Source organism: Candoia aspera, chromosome 5 (genome assembly GCF_035149785.1).
Source record: "Candoia aspera isolate rCanAsp1 chromosome 5, rCanAsp1.hap2, whole genome shotgun sequence".
NCBI lineage: Eukaryota > Metazoa > Chordata > Lepidosauria > Squamata > Boidae > Candoia > Candoia aspera.
Genome location: NC_086157.1, coordinates 114,045,255 through 114,059,080, shown reverse-complemented (window position 1 = coordinate 114,059,080; position 13,826 = coordinate 114,045,255). Strand labels below are relative to the sequence as shown.

General features: G+C 44.4%; 1 protein-coding gene across 1 annotated transcript in view; it reads right to left on the bottom strand.

Annotated features, from left to right (window-relative positions):
* Positions 1 to 13,826, bottom strand: part of ARHGEF17 (Rho guanine nucleotide exchange factor 17) — a 147,844-nt gene that overhangs the window by 12,735 nt on the left and 121,283 nt on the right. Inside the window, exons 10-17 of the mRNA XM_063304753.1 lie at positions 12,085 to 12,194; positions 11,388 to 11,473; positions 10,019 to 10,137; positions 9,195 to 9,408; positions 8,486 to 8,559; positions 7,537 to 7,730; positions 2,930 to 3,168; positions 515 to 764 (exon numbers count right to left, since the gene is read on the bottom strand). Of these exons, the coding sequence (XP_063160823.1) occupies positions 515 to 764; positions 2,930 to 3,168; positions 7,537 to 7,730; positions 8,486 to 8,559; positions 9,195 to 9,408; positions 10,019 to 10,137; positions 11,388 to 11,473; positions 12,085 to 12,194 (1,286 nt within the window). The remainder of the gene's footprint in view (positions 1 to 514; positions 765 to 2,929; positions 3,169 to 7,536; positions 7,731 to 8,485; positions 8,560 to 9,194; positions 9,409 to 10,018; positions 10,138 to 11,387; positions 11,474 to 12,084; positions 12,195 to 13,826) is intronic.

Here is a 13,826-nt window from a genome sequence, read left to right as displayed (position 1 = left end):
TTGTATAATATGCATTTATATCTGTGTTGGAGAAGGTCATAGGTCACTTCTTTATTTTCTGTCTATTTCTGCACTTTTATAGTTTTTCTTTTTTCTTTAGTTCTGTATTCTATCTTTTCTGTACTTTACATTTTGTATTGAAAATCAATAAAGTTTCAAAATTAAAAAAAAAAGAACAGACATGAGATCTGGATCTGGAGGGAATGCAAGGGAAAGGGGTATTATGCTGGGTTAACAAAACTGATTGATGAAAAACTCTACTACATCCCAGATCCAGGTTCCCCCCCGTCGCCCCAGAGTTAGCCAAACGATTGCCCATTGGCTCCAAAGCAACAGGAGTGATTATCGTACGTAAGGGCTGTTTGAACATTCTGTGATCTCACAGCAGCACAGCCAATGGGGAAGAGAGCCTGAAGAATGCTCTCTTTCTGATTTGGACACCAAGGGAAGACAGTTGTTCTGGCGCTGCCCTTAGCACCAGGCCTGGAGGGATTCCAGGGCATGGTTTCCTTACCAACCATCCTCTGTCCCCAGCCACATGGAACTTTGGTAGGCCTCAGGATCCATGCTCAGCAGGTCTTCCAGGCTGGCCCTGGTGAAGGACCCTTGACTGGAGCGTCTCATAGCTCGGCCATCCATGGAGCTTTCGCTGATCCGGTTCTGGGCAAAGGGGCGACCAATGGGAAGGAAGCTACTGGGATCCTGCTCCTCTTCAGAGCTGGTGGTCTCTGCTGTCACATCTTTGGAGCTTGGAATCTCCTCATCTGGCCAAGGGAAGGTGACAGAAAGGGATGCCTGTGTTAGCACAGAACCATCCGTCCTGAAGCCTCAGCTGATGTCCTAGCTTGGCTGTTGCCTGAAGCAGCCCTCTCCAACTTAGTTTCACACTGGGGGCAGAGGGGGCAGGGAATGAAACAGCATTGCCCCCACAGCTCTGCTCCTTTCGTGGAGATGTGGTGACACTGTATGCACATAAAAGGGGGTGGCACTTGTATTGCAATACTACTGTTGTGAGTCTGACCTGCAGATGCCTCTGGTTGGAGATCATCTCTTTTTAAAAATGTATTAAGGTTATATATTTGCTTTATATCCACTTTTCTGCTCTGATCAAATTTTAGAGCAGAATATAAAGAGTTAAAAATAAATGAAATTAAGAAAAGAAATACTTTGTCTAACTCTTTGGTGTGGGAGACGAATTCTGAGAATATCATGACAGCCATGAAAACAAACGAATGCATCATCAAGCAATTCAATCCAGAGTTCTCACTCAAAACACAAATGACCAGGCTCAACACCATGGGAAGACCCAGCTCTCTTGAGCGGTCCATAATTCTGGGAAAGGTAGAAGGCAAGAGAAGAAGAGGACGGCCAGCCACAAGGTGGATGGACTCAATTCCAGAGGTGATGGGTGCATCATTGGAAGACCTGAAGGGTCAGGTTGGGGACAGATCCTCCTGAAGAAAATCTGTCTATGTGGTCATTAAGATTCAACACCAATTTGATGACACAAATCAGTCAGTCAATCAATCAATCAGCTCCCTGGAGATGTCTATAATGCTGAGAAAGATGGAAGGAAAAAGAAGAGGGCAAGGTGGATGGACTCAGTTACAGTGGCAATGGGGGCACCATTCAAAGACCTGAAGGGCCAGGCTGGAGATGGATCTTCCTGGAGAAAATATATCTGTGAGTTCGTAAGAGTTGACTTGATGGCACGTAATCAATCAGTCAACCATTAAAGTCTGGCAAAAAGGATGCATCTTTGCAGATTTCCTGAGCAGAGGGAGTGGAGGTGAGACAAAATTTTTAAGGCAATGTTCCTCAACCGTGGCAACTTTAAGATGTGTGGACTTCAACTTCCAGAATTCCCCAGCCAGCAAGTCCACACGTCTTAAAGTTGCCACGGTTGAGAAATGCTGTCCTAAGGGAATGAGTTCCTTCTAAGATTGGAAGACCGCTGTCATGTCTCCCCTCACCCTTCTCTTCTTTAGGCTAAACATTTCCAGTTCTTTCAACCGTTCTTCGTAAGATTTTGCCTCCAAGACCCTCACCATCTTCGCTGCCCTTCTCTGCAATCTTTCTGGCTCCTCAGCATAAAGATTTTGAAAAACCCATTTCCTCAACATTTTTATTCTGGAAAGCAGGTGAGTTACTGTAGATCGTTTAGAGCCTCTTTCCCAAATCCAGGGTCCTTCCCTGGCTGGGGTTTTAACTTCCCAGATTCACAGCTAGCACAGCCTCTACCTGGGAAATTGGAGAAGAAGCGAAGCCCCGCCATCTTTAGCAGGCATCAGCTGGGGAAAACTGGTTTATCGCTAAACAGGAAGCTGCGCAGGAGACTTTTTATGTGCTGTTTTTAAAAGGCCGCTGCACTAAATGCTTTATTTTGTTTAAAACAATTGCTTGTTCCTTTTAATAAAATACTTGTACTAGGCTGTGTGCTTTGCTGTTTGGGATGATGATTTATCCCGTGGTCAAGAGCAGTGCCTTTTTTATTATTAATGGGATATCACGTTGCACCATTTTGACATCGGCTTCAGCGTTAACATAAACAATAACAAGCCCCAGATAACCACCTCTCATTTTGTGCAGAACACGTCATAGTATTCCATCTCCGTTGTAACAACGCTGTTATTCTTGAAGTGGATAAACAATGGTAGCTTCCAAGGAGCAAAAATATTTGGACATTTCACTAGGTAATAAAATGCCTGTTTCTTAGGAACAAACGACAACTGAGTTTTTGTGTTTAAATACTTCCATGCTGCCTTACCAACTCCCTGTTCAAAAAAGCTGAATTCCTAAAATGTTTATTAATGCAACAAAGTTCTAGTAGATGGAAACTGGGTTAAAAACAACAACAATCAACAGTGTTGAATGGGACTTTTGCACTCAATGTCACAGCATCCTGTTTTTCAGGAAACGGAGAACTCACTTGTAAAACTGGAGATGGTGGAATGGCTCTGGAGCGTGCCGGAGGGACTGGGTGAGGACTCATCGTCTGTGTCGTCGCTGTCAAAAGGGACAAGTTCCCGGCCAGTGCTGTCCGTCGGCTCCAAGATCTCCAGGGAAGAACCACAAATGGAGATATGCAAACATGGCTGAGGTGCAGCCTCATCCAGTGCGGGATTAGCAGGCTCCGAGGCTGGGCTGGCAAGAGAGACTGGACGTTCCCTGGGTGCAGAATGCGTTGCAAGGAGAAAGTGGGTCACGGGACACGCTAAGCATAAGTCAGTGTGTGTGCAAGGAGCAGCAAAATATGAACACCAGGGGAAGACAGGAAGAACAAGGGGGCCTCTGGGGTAAACGGGGGAGTGAACGACCCAAAGTGTATGGCCATGTTACAATACAAGCTCCGTCTGTTTTGGACTAGTGTTAAGATATTGCACAAATATCTATACAGGTAGTCCTCGCTTAATGACAATTGAAACTGGAAATTTGGTTGCTAAGCGAAGCGGTCATTAAGCAAATCCAACACGATTTTATGACCTTTTTTGTAGTGGTCATTAAGCGAGTCACTGTGGTTGTTAAGGGAACCACGTGGTCGTTAAACGAATCACGTGGTTCCCCACTGATTTTGCTAGCCAGAAGCTGGCCGGGAAGGTCAAAAATGGCAATCGCATGACCGCGGGATACCGCAACGGACATAAATGCGAACCGGCTGCCAAGCGCCCAAATCATGATCACGTGACCGCTGGGACGCTGCAATGGTCGTGTGAGCACAAGTCACAAGTTGTTTTTTCAGTACTGTTGAAGGTCTGAACCATCACTAAATGAATGGTCATTAAGTGAGGACTCCCTGTATAAGAGGAGGAGTTGCATTGTTTTGACCGCCAGGTTCTGCAGACACCCATGCCAGGGGCATTGGTGTGGGTGCGTGCACATGTGTATCAAAAACGTCAAGATGGTGGTTACGGCCACACCACAAAAATCTTGCTTTTTATCATGCGCATTACATAACAATACCTGTTAAAGAGGTGCAGGGCTTTGACCATGTGGTGGCAACAGCTGCCTTGACCTTTTTGATCCCCTCCCTCCCTCCCAGATAGCCCTGTGTCTTCCCCTTCCAGTCTGCGCTCCAAAACAAGTAGAAATCTACCAATTCAACCCCCACTTCAAATCCTCATAATGGCACCTGGCTGGATAATGTTAATTTGTATGCCGGTTTATGGGGGACTGTGTCTAAGGAACCAAGTGCCCCAAAGCAGACATCATGGAGACTGCATAAATTCTGGGGAATCCCAATCCAGAAACAGAACCAGCCAACAAAAGCCATTTGATAGCCGCTGTGAAATGTTTCAAAAATTTAAGAGCTTCGGAGCACCCCTGACAGATCAGGATGAAGGTCCATTTGGTCGAGCACCCTGCTCCTTCCACAAGACAAACGTCGTCGTCTTCCCCACTTCAGCATTACGCTGTTTCCAAATCTGGAACGCGGCTGCAAACCAATCCAGCCAAACAAACAGCCATCCAAACAGGGATGGCGTAGCTGGTGTATGTTTTGTGTGCGAGAGAGAGACAGGAGGAGGGGGCGAGAAATATTTAGAATTTATTGGACTCTTATTACATTTGGCTAGAAAAGGACTGTCTAAGACAACATGCCGTTGGAGGTGTAATAAGGACAATGCATCTTTAAAACACACGTTCTTACAATGTGCTATACTTAACTAAGTTTTGGGAGGAAGCAACGGGTCATGCAAATGTGACTGTGCCCCAAAGGCTAAAATTTTCAGAGGACAATATCCTTCTGAATGACATGCCTAGTACATGGAATTTGACAACAGGACAACGTAAATGGATTCTCCGTGCCCGTTCTATGGATACAACACTGAGATTGCAGCTTTGGAAAGATAAATGAATGGTCCTATTTACTCAGTGGATTGAAGACCTGATGACACTTGCCACCTACAAGCAGATCGCCTACAGATGCAGATTTCGTACAGATAAGGGACCCGTTTTTACAAAATACAGTAGTTTCGGGAAAAGCATGTTGGTTATATAATTGTATTAGAAACACACACACACACACTTGCATCATATTTACATTAGATAAATCTATATAGAACTTTAATTGTTTATTGTTGTAATGATGCATTATCTTTCATACTGTTATTTTATTTCTTCCTGTTATATTTTTCTCATTTTTTTAAAGCACTTGCTATGTATTTTTTGTAACATGTATCTCTGTGGGGGTTGGGGGGGTTGGGTTTCCCCCCCCCTTTCTGTCATTATTTTAAAAAGCAATAAATAAATAAGAAAGGGGGAGAGAGATGTTATCTTTGCCTTAGACCAGTGGTTCTCAGCCTTTATGAATCCGCGGCACAATATTGAATATATTAGCAGTAGTTCTGCTGTATTAATAACACGGTGATACAAAGAATTTTAAAGCCTAATCCTCAACTGAAACCAGAACTTTTTTTTGCTGGGAGCAATGGACAGACAATTAGAAAAGAGCTATGGAAGAGTGTTTTTGTGTAAGTGCTGTGAGACTATTATATGCACAAAAATGGGAAGATTCTGAAATACCCGCAATGGAGGAATGGCTGGTGAAGATGACAGAACCAGCAGGGATGGCAAAGCTGACTTGTCTGATTAGAGAAAGGGCCATAACCACATTTATCAGTGACTGGAACCCCCTTGTGGACCTTTTGCTGAAAAAAGAGAAAAATGAACTTTGATTTATGGTTTGATGAGTAGAAAGGGCGGACTATGGAAAGAAGGCAATTACGTTGTACCCTTAGAGAGAGAAAAATATAAATGTACTTGTAACTGCTGTTAAGAAGACCGGAAGCCGCTTCTTTATAATCTTTTCTATTTCTTTCCTTGCACCTTTTTTTTCACTTAATACCCTTCTTTATTTTCTTCACTTTTTTCTTTCAAAATTGGTATTGTTTTTATTCTCTTAAAAAGTTCTTTAATAATGTATGTATGTATGTATGTATGTGTATCTATATATAATATAGCAGCAGTCCTCTGGCACACCAGAAAATTATTAACTGTATACACACATCTTTAAATATGTAAGACGTGGTTCGAGGGGAAGTTGAACAATTTTTAAAAAAATATTTCAACTGTATTGGGTTGACAGATTGTGCAGAATATACAGAACATATACATATATATTTTTATTTTTATAAATATTTATTTACATTTATATAAATATATAAAGCAATTGTGGTTGATATCATCCCTGTTTGTTTTATGTGCTTTTTATAGTTTTTTTAAATTGTGATTGTTTTTATGTATTTATTGTTTTTAATTAAACGTTGTACACTGCCCAGAGTCACTTTTATGTGAGATGGGTGGCTATATAAATATTTATATATTAATTAATTAATTAATTAATTACTCATATTTAGCCACCGCCCATCTCCCACAGAAGAGGGACTCTGGGAGGTTTACAATAAAATGCCCCATAAAACATAAACATTAAAATCACATAAAACAATTATAATAATGATAGATATGATAAATATATGTATATACAATATATATATATATATAAATATAAATATATTATATTTATTTATATTGTATTTTATATTGGTAATTGGTTTTTATTTTTATCGGATTTTAATGTTTATTGTTATGGTATGAATTTTATTGTAAACCGCCCAGAGTCCCTCTTTTGGGGAAGATGGGCGGTAATAAAATTTGAATAATAAATAAATAAAATAAAATAATACACTCCACCCCCCGCCAAATAAAACCAGAAAGGCAAAAATCTCGTTGCATGCTAGAAACAAGCCCACGGCACACACGGTCTACAGCGGCCCGAACCAGGCATGAATCTATGATGGTTTCTTTTCTGGGGCAGAGCCCTGTTACGTGAGCTCAGCCACTGTTTTGCCAACCTGGCTTTTGCAGGTTGTGTGAACAGAAAACTCTGCCAACCAGAAAATTAGCTTAGTCTGTTCTGGATCTATTACTGGTCCCTTTCTTTGGAGGACCAAGACCTGGAGTGTTATGAAACCTCCCTGCACTCTATCTGATCCCAGTCCACCTCACAGGTTAGTTCTGGGGAAAAATGGGAAAAAGCACTACAAGTAGTCCTTGACTTACAACCACAATTGGGACTGGAATTTCTGTCGCTCAGTGAGGCGGTGATTAAGTGAGTCACCATGGCTGTTAAGTGAATCACGTGGTCGTTAAGTGAATCCAGCTTCCCCCATTGACTTTGTTTGTTGGAAGCCAGCTGGGGAGATTGCAAATGGTGATCATGTGACCTGAATTTTGATCATGTGACCATGGAGATGCTGCAAGGACTGTTGTAAGTCATTTTCCCCAGTGCTGTCGTAACTTCGAACGGTTACTAAACAAATGGTCATAAGTTGAGGACTACCTGTATGTACCCTCTCTTGGGCTCCTGAAAGAAAGGCAGGCTATCAATCTAACAATAAATAAATCACACACACCCCGCCCTCGAATGCCCCTTAGCCCGATCCTTCTCTCCTGCAGCGGAACCCTTGCAAAGCCCGGCATTCGCACGCAGAGCCCGCCTCGAGCACCGCCAGAGCCGAGGGAGGTTGGCGGGGCTCGTACCTGTAAGTCCTCTTGAGGCCCGGCACCGAGGCGATGCACAAGATCCGGGCAGAGCAGACTGCGATGCAAGCCTCTACGATGGGCTCCTTCTTGATGCTGAGCAGGCAAACCTGCCCGACGTACCCGTCGCTGTTGCAGACCCAGACCTCGTAGGCGTTCTCCGGGTTGCTGTGGCTGGGGGAGGCGCAGGAGAACTGGAGGGGAGGCAAAGCAATTCACCCGTAAGACCTTCCCGGGCAACGGGGACGGTTTTCTTGCATTCTGGGAGTTGAAGGCCAGACATCTTAAAGTCGCTAAAATGGCCCAGGACATTTGCTTAATAAAAACTTTGCCCACAACTAGGAGGATACTCGGAGTGCAAACATTTGCATTCCACTTCAGCAGCCAGCTCTACGATTCAGGGAGACCGAAGCACAGTTAGTCAGGGAGTAGCTACATTCCTCAATGCCAGTGGTGAGTTGCACTAAAGGGGCAGGTGGTTTGCCTTCTAAGCCCTTGGCACGGGAAAGCGTTACAGGTAGTCCTCGCTTAACAACCACAACTGGGACTGGAATTTCGGTTGCTAAGTGAAGTGGTTATTAAGCAAATCCAACTCAATTTTACGACCTTTTTTGTGGTGGCCGTTAAGCAAACCACGTGGTCTCTAAGCAAATCATAGTTCCCCACTGGTTTTGCTTGCTGGAAGCTGGCCAGGAAGGTCAAAAATGGCGATCATGTGACCACGGGATGCTGCAATGGTCATAAATGTGAACAGTTTGCCAAGCGCCCAAATTGTGATCACATGGCTGCAGGGATGCTACGATGGTCGTTAAGTGTGAGGACCGCTCACAAGTTGGTTTTTCAGCAACGTTGTTAAGTCCAAACCGTCACTAAACGAATAGTTGTTAAGCAAGTACTGCAGAATCTGAGAAATGACAATGTGGGTTTGATTGAAAAAACCTGCACTTACTTGCATCCCACTCCGTGTTTTCATAATGGGAATTGCTTTCAGGAACTCGGGATCCAGACAATTTTTGTTAGACGCTGGATAATGAAAGAGAAACAAACCTGTAGCATTTGCTTAAACCTTAATACTGATTTTCAGTTTTATAATACATTTCATAATTTCGTAAGTAATCAGTAATATATTAGAAAACCACATTCTCCATGATATTTTAGATCCCTTGCTCACTTATTTTATTTTACTATTTGTATTTTACCCTTTGATTCTTTTTACATTTCTTTTATCTCTCCTCATTTCTATTCTTTCTTTAAACGTGTAGCATAATCCAACCCATGGTCTATGCCTAGTGTCCAGTGCAGCTGCACAGCAAAAGCATAACATTAATTTGAATAGATTAAAAACTTGCAGCTTTATCAACACTACAGTGCACCCTATTTAAAACCCTAAAATACTCTCATAAAGAGCACATAAGCAAATAAATTAGTATCCGGCCTCTACCAATTCAGATTGAAGTGCGCATAATGAAAGCTTATCCTACCACCCTCTGATCCCCGTTCGTAGAAAACCCACACGTCAGGGAGGACACTGCAGGCTAATTTTCACAGTGAGCTGCTAGTTTTCTACCTGTGGGGTGTGCAGGTAGGAAGGAACGTTGTTTTGCTTGCAAAGCGCTGCAATTCATTCTAACCTGGGCCAAACCATCAAAAGAAGCTACCTAGCTTTTTCTTTGCGTCCTCAAAGCCTTGTTCAAAACTATGGCGTGCGTCTGGATTGGGAAATTCAAAAATATGAGAGTCCGTGCTGTCGGATTTGGTGACGGTGAGCTCCATTTTGTTGGGCGGAAAGGACATGCTGAATGACATCGACTGCTTCTCCGTGAGTTCCCGGTGGATGGCAGCCATTAAGTCCTTGATAACGTCATCGAGGGTCTGAAGAACAAATTGGAGACCAGAATTAGTGTTGTGGGAACATCAAGAATTTGTGGATACTGTGAGCTTTGCTGAAAAAACTGGCTAGGTCGCCCTGAGCCAAGTTTCTCCAGCAGAGGAAAAGAACCCAAATTGGGCTGTTTCACAGGTCACACTGTTTTTAGGTTACGTCATTGTGGAGGAGCAAAACTTTTAAGCCCTTGAGACCATCACTTATTTGAACCTGCTTTTAGGCTCTGCTTTAATGTGGAGGGCGTAAAATTGGTTTGTATTTTGAAACATTTTAGAATTCAGATGAGGAACAGGGCCAAATTTTGATCCAGTGCATTTGAGAGTTCTTGAAATTCAAAGGTTGACTGGAAATTAATATTATATTTTCTAAATGTGTAGCCTCTGCATCTCTAGTCATCAAATCCCAGCATTTTTGCACACATTCAAATGCTGAATCTGTATTATATAAAGGAAATGGGAATGCCCTCTTTCCAACGGGCTGGAGCCAGGAGTGATTTTATTGAAGGCGTTTTAAGCAAAATGCATTGTTGTCTTGCTTTCTCCAGCTGCCTTTTTTTACACTTGACTTCCCCAACATCTGAATGGGGAACATGCTCACCTGGTGGGGGAAACTGAGGGTCTCAGAAAGTTTGCTGACTTGGCCAAGCGTGCTGAGGTCTTCATCCAGGCGGCAGATGGCTTTCTGGATGTTCTCTCGGTTGGCGCACTGAGAGCTCCCTGTGTGTGCAGAAACAACCCATTTAAGGGCTCACACTGGCACAGACCGCAGATATCACAGTGTCATCCATCAGAGAAAGGGGTGGGATTACGTGGCTCCGTGCCTTTTTGCTAGGTTTTAAAAAGTATGCATTCCTGACGTGCCAACAGAAGAGAGTATCTGTAACTCAGGGTTCAACCACAGAGTCCTCGATGCTCTCTGAGCTTGGCTGTTGGCTTGCAGACGTTTCATGACCTGACTAGGGGACATCATCAGTGCGAGGGAGGGTGGGCTTTGCTCCCTGCTTATATACAGCAGCTTGCCCTGCCAGTGCTGGTGGGGGTGTGGCTTTCTCCTGGGTGGTTCCTCGATTAGGGCATTGCTTCCTGCTGGATTGTTTAAACTGATGTTAATCCCTGCTTCTCTAGGTGTTGGCTGCTGGAGAGGATGCATTCTGGTCTTTTTGCTTCCTTCTTAGCTTTTATATCGTCTCTTTCGAATGGGGTGTCAATGTGGTTTATCTCTATGGCAGGGCACGCTACTGTATATAAACAGAGAGCAAACTCCACACTCAATATTTTCCATCTTGCAAGATTCTGTTGATGTAGCCTTGCAAGAAAGATAGAGCTAGTACTCCAGCTTGTGCTTGTGGTCTGGACTACCTCGCAGGGCTAGCACCAATCTTGCAAGTCGGAAAGCATTCCTCTCCTCCTTTCCTTTTACTCTCTGGAAAACTAGGGAGGGCCCCTTCTGAAATGCTTCCCACGCCTCCTCTCCTTCGGTGGGCCGAGACATCGTTTACATGCCAGCTGTCCCATCTGGGGCTCTCCCTCCTGCCTCCCAAGGTCAGTCCCACATTCCACTACACCTTCTTTGTTTTCATGTTTCCTTGGGCAGAAGAGAAGATTAAAAGGCGTGTATTTTCAAGCTGGGAATGGAAACCAAGGTGGTGTGGAAATTCCCTTAGATCAGTGTTGTTCACACTTAGCAACTCTAAGAGGGGTGGACTTCAACTCCAAGAATCTGGGAGTCGAAGTCCACACGCCTTAAAGTTGCCAGGCTTGCAAAGCGCTGCCTGAGATCGACGGCTGGTGAGTCCTCGTCGTGTCGGTGCTGCAGACGACATCCACCAGGTTGGGCTTCTGCCCTACAAGTCACCAAGCCCGATTTAGACAAATCTCGGCTTCAAAGCTCCTCACGAGAGCGGCTTCTAAAGGCTGCAGCCTTTGCACCAACGGGTGCTAGTAGCATCGGAGTAGCCGCCACAAACCTTTCACCATGTCTACGTCTTCCAGAGGCATTTTCCAAAGCAGCTTGTACTTGCTGGCGGTGTCGATCAGGCTGGCTGCAGTGTAGCTGGGAAGGAAATTGCGGGAATTAAAATGGAGACCGAGGACTTCCCATGCCGAAGCTGATCACAGCTGTGTGGAAGAGCGGAGGACGCCGCCAAAGAAAAGACTGATATCTTTATAAATCTAATAAAGAAAAGGCTCCCTCTAGTCAGGCTTCACCCCTACTGACTTCTCTTTTCTTATTTTTGCTGCTACAGGCCAATAAAGTCTGGAAAACGTAAGAGCTGTATAATATCTGTAAATGTAATTTTGCAAAACGGCTTGCCTGTATACAGATACTTGATCTAGGGCTACGAGACAGCAGCATCAACGGCATCTAGAGCAGTGTTTCTCAACCTCAGCAACTGGCTGGGGGATTCTGGGAGTTGAAGTCCACACATGCTGGCTGGGGAATTCTGGGAGTTGAAGTCCACCCATGCTGGCTGGGGGATTCTGGGAGTTGAAGACCTCCTGTGCTGGCTGGGGAATCCTGGCAGTTGAAATCCCCACATCTTAATGTTGCTGAGGTTGAGAAAGACTGATCTAGAGAGTGTTTTTACGTGAGTTTGTGCACTCTCGTCTTGAGCTGGCCCCCAACTCTAAACCCTTCTGAGAGACGTGGGATTGTGTACTTACAGACTCATTGAACTCCGTCGCAGAGACCCCGACTTCCGTTTCAGCGTAGTGCAAACTAGCAAGTCAGTGAAGAGGAAAAGCGAGCGGTCCTTCTTGCCACCCACCGGCTTCTGTAAGGAGATCCAGGAAGGGTCACAGGGAAACAATGCAGGGCTTGCTGGCGTGTAAGGGCGCAAGCTTTTGGACCCCTCAGATCTCTTTTATCTGACTGAATGAAAAGGCACCGTTACATACACAGCAAGTTTCCTTAATCCTGCATCCTGTTAAGCGTTTGAGTGGCATAGCTGAATATTAGTTAGCTCTTGTTGACAAATGCTGCAGTGAACAGACGTCAGCCCTTCAAAGTAAACCAGACTAAGAAACCAAAGGCCACTGAGGTCAGGGCTGCTTTCATTGTAACAGCTATCGGGACAGAAACTTGCAAGGGTGAACGGGCTTCCCTCACTTTAGCTTTGTGTGAACTAGGGAAGGGCTTGTCTGAGACGTTTTTTCAAGTTATTTTCTTGGTCTGGGCTCAAGCCTCACTTATTTGGTGGCATCTATTCCTACTGTCCTTCAAGGCCAGTCCCTATGCCCTCTGCACTGGATTAGGCTTTAAGATGCTACCAGATCTGACTTTTTGCTCCAAATAACAGGGCTATTTTAGAAGCTTTGAGAAGCTGGCCAGACGCAACATCTGGCAACAACTGGCAGGGTCTGTCTGTTCTCCTGCTTGGCCCGCAGGCCCAGTCTCTGGGCTGGGAGCATGGGCTTTAAAGGAACTGGATGATGGAACTCCAGCAGTGCAGGACTCCCTTGTATGTTGACTGCTGTGTGCTTTCCAGTTTAACAGCACAAATTTGGGAGTTGTAATAATAGGAATAAATAGGTGTCATTAATCGTGGGAATAACTTTTCTTTAAATTAAACTTCTGGAGCCAAGAATGCTTGAGGAAAATCCAGGATACAGCCTTATGGGCTCAAAAAATTTAATTCTGGTGGGTCTCTGCTTCCTGTCTACAGGGGTAAAGGTAAAGGTTTCCCTTAATATTAAGTCCAGTCGTGTCCGACTCTAGGGGGCAGCACTCATCTCTGTTTCAAAGCCGAAGAGCCGGCGTTTGTCCATAGACACTTCCTCCGTGGTCATGTAGCCAGCATGACTAAACGGAACGCTGTTACCTGCCCGCCAAAGCGGTGCCTATTAATCTACTCACGTTTGCATGTTTTTGAACTGCTAGGTTGGCAGGAGCTGGGACTAGCAACGGGAGCTCACCCCGTCATGCGGATTCGAACTGCCGACCTTCCGATCGGCAAGCTCAGCAGCTCAGCGGTTTAACCCGCAGCGCCACCGCGTCCCACTATAGGGGTACATATATATAATCTCTGTCCACACTTATTCCACTAATGTCTGTGCAAAATAGTAGCAAGGGGTGGCTGAACTATTGCACACTTTGAAAACTATGATTCTGCTTAAATCTGGTCTCCAGGTCACAGGGCTTCGGTTATTTAACAGGGTTTTAAGTAAATTGTCTCTGAAAATAAGTGAATTCTCTGTCCTGAATTTTCTGGCTTGAAGCATTTAATATCTGTGCCAATTCTCAGTTTTTCTGTGAGCAGAATTCCCTGCAATTTTGCTATCAAGCAGCAAAACTAAAATCCACCGTAAGCTGAAAGAGAAAAACAAGGGAGATTTTGTGCAGCTAAATATTTGGCTCTCCTGATCCAAGGTTCCTACAGAAACAACACTCTGATGAGGGAGTTTTG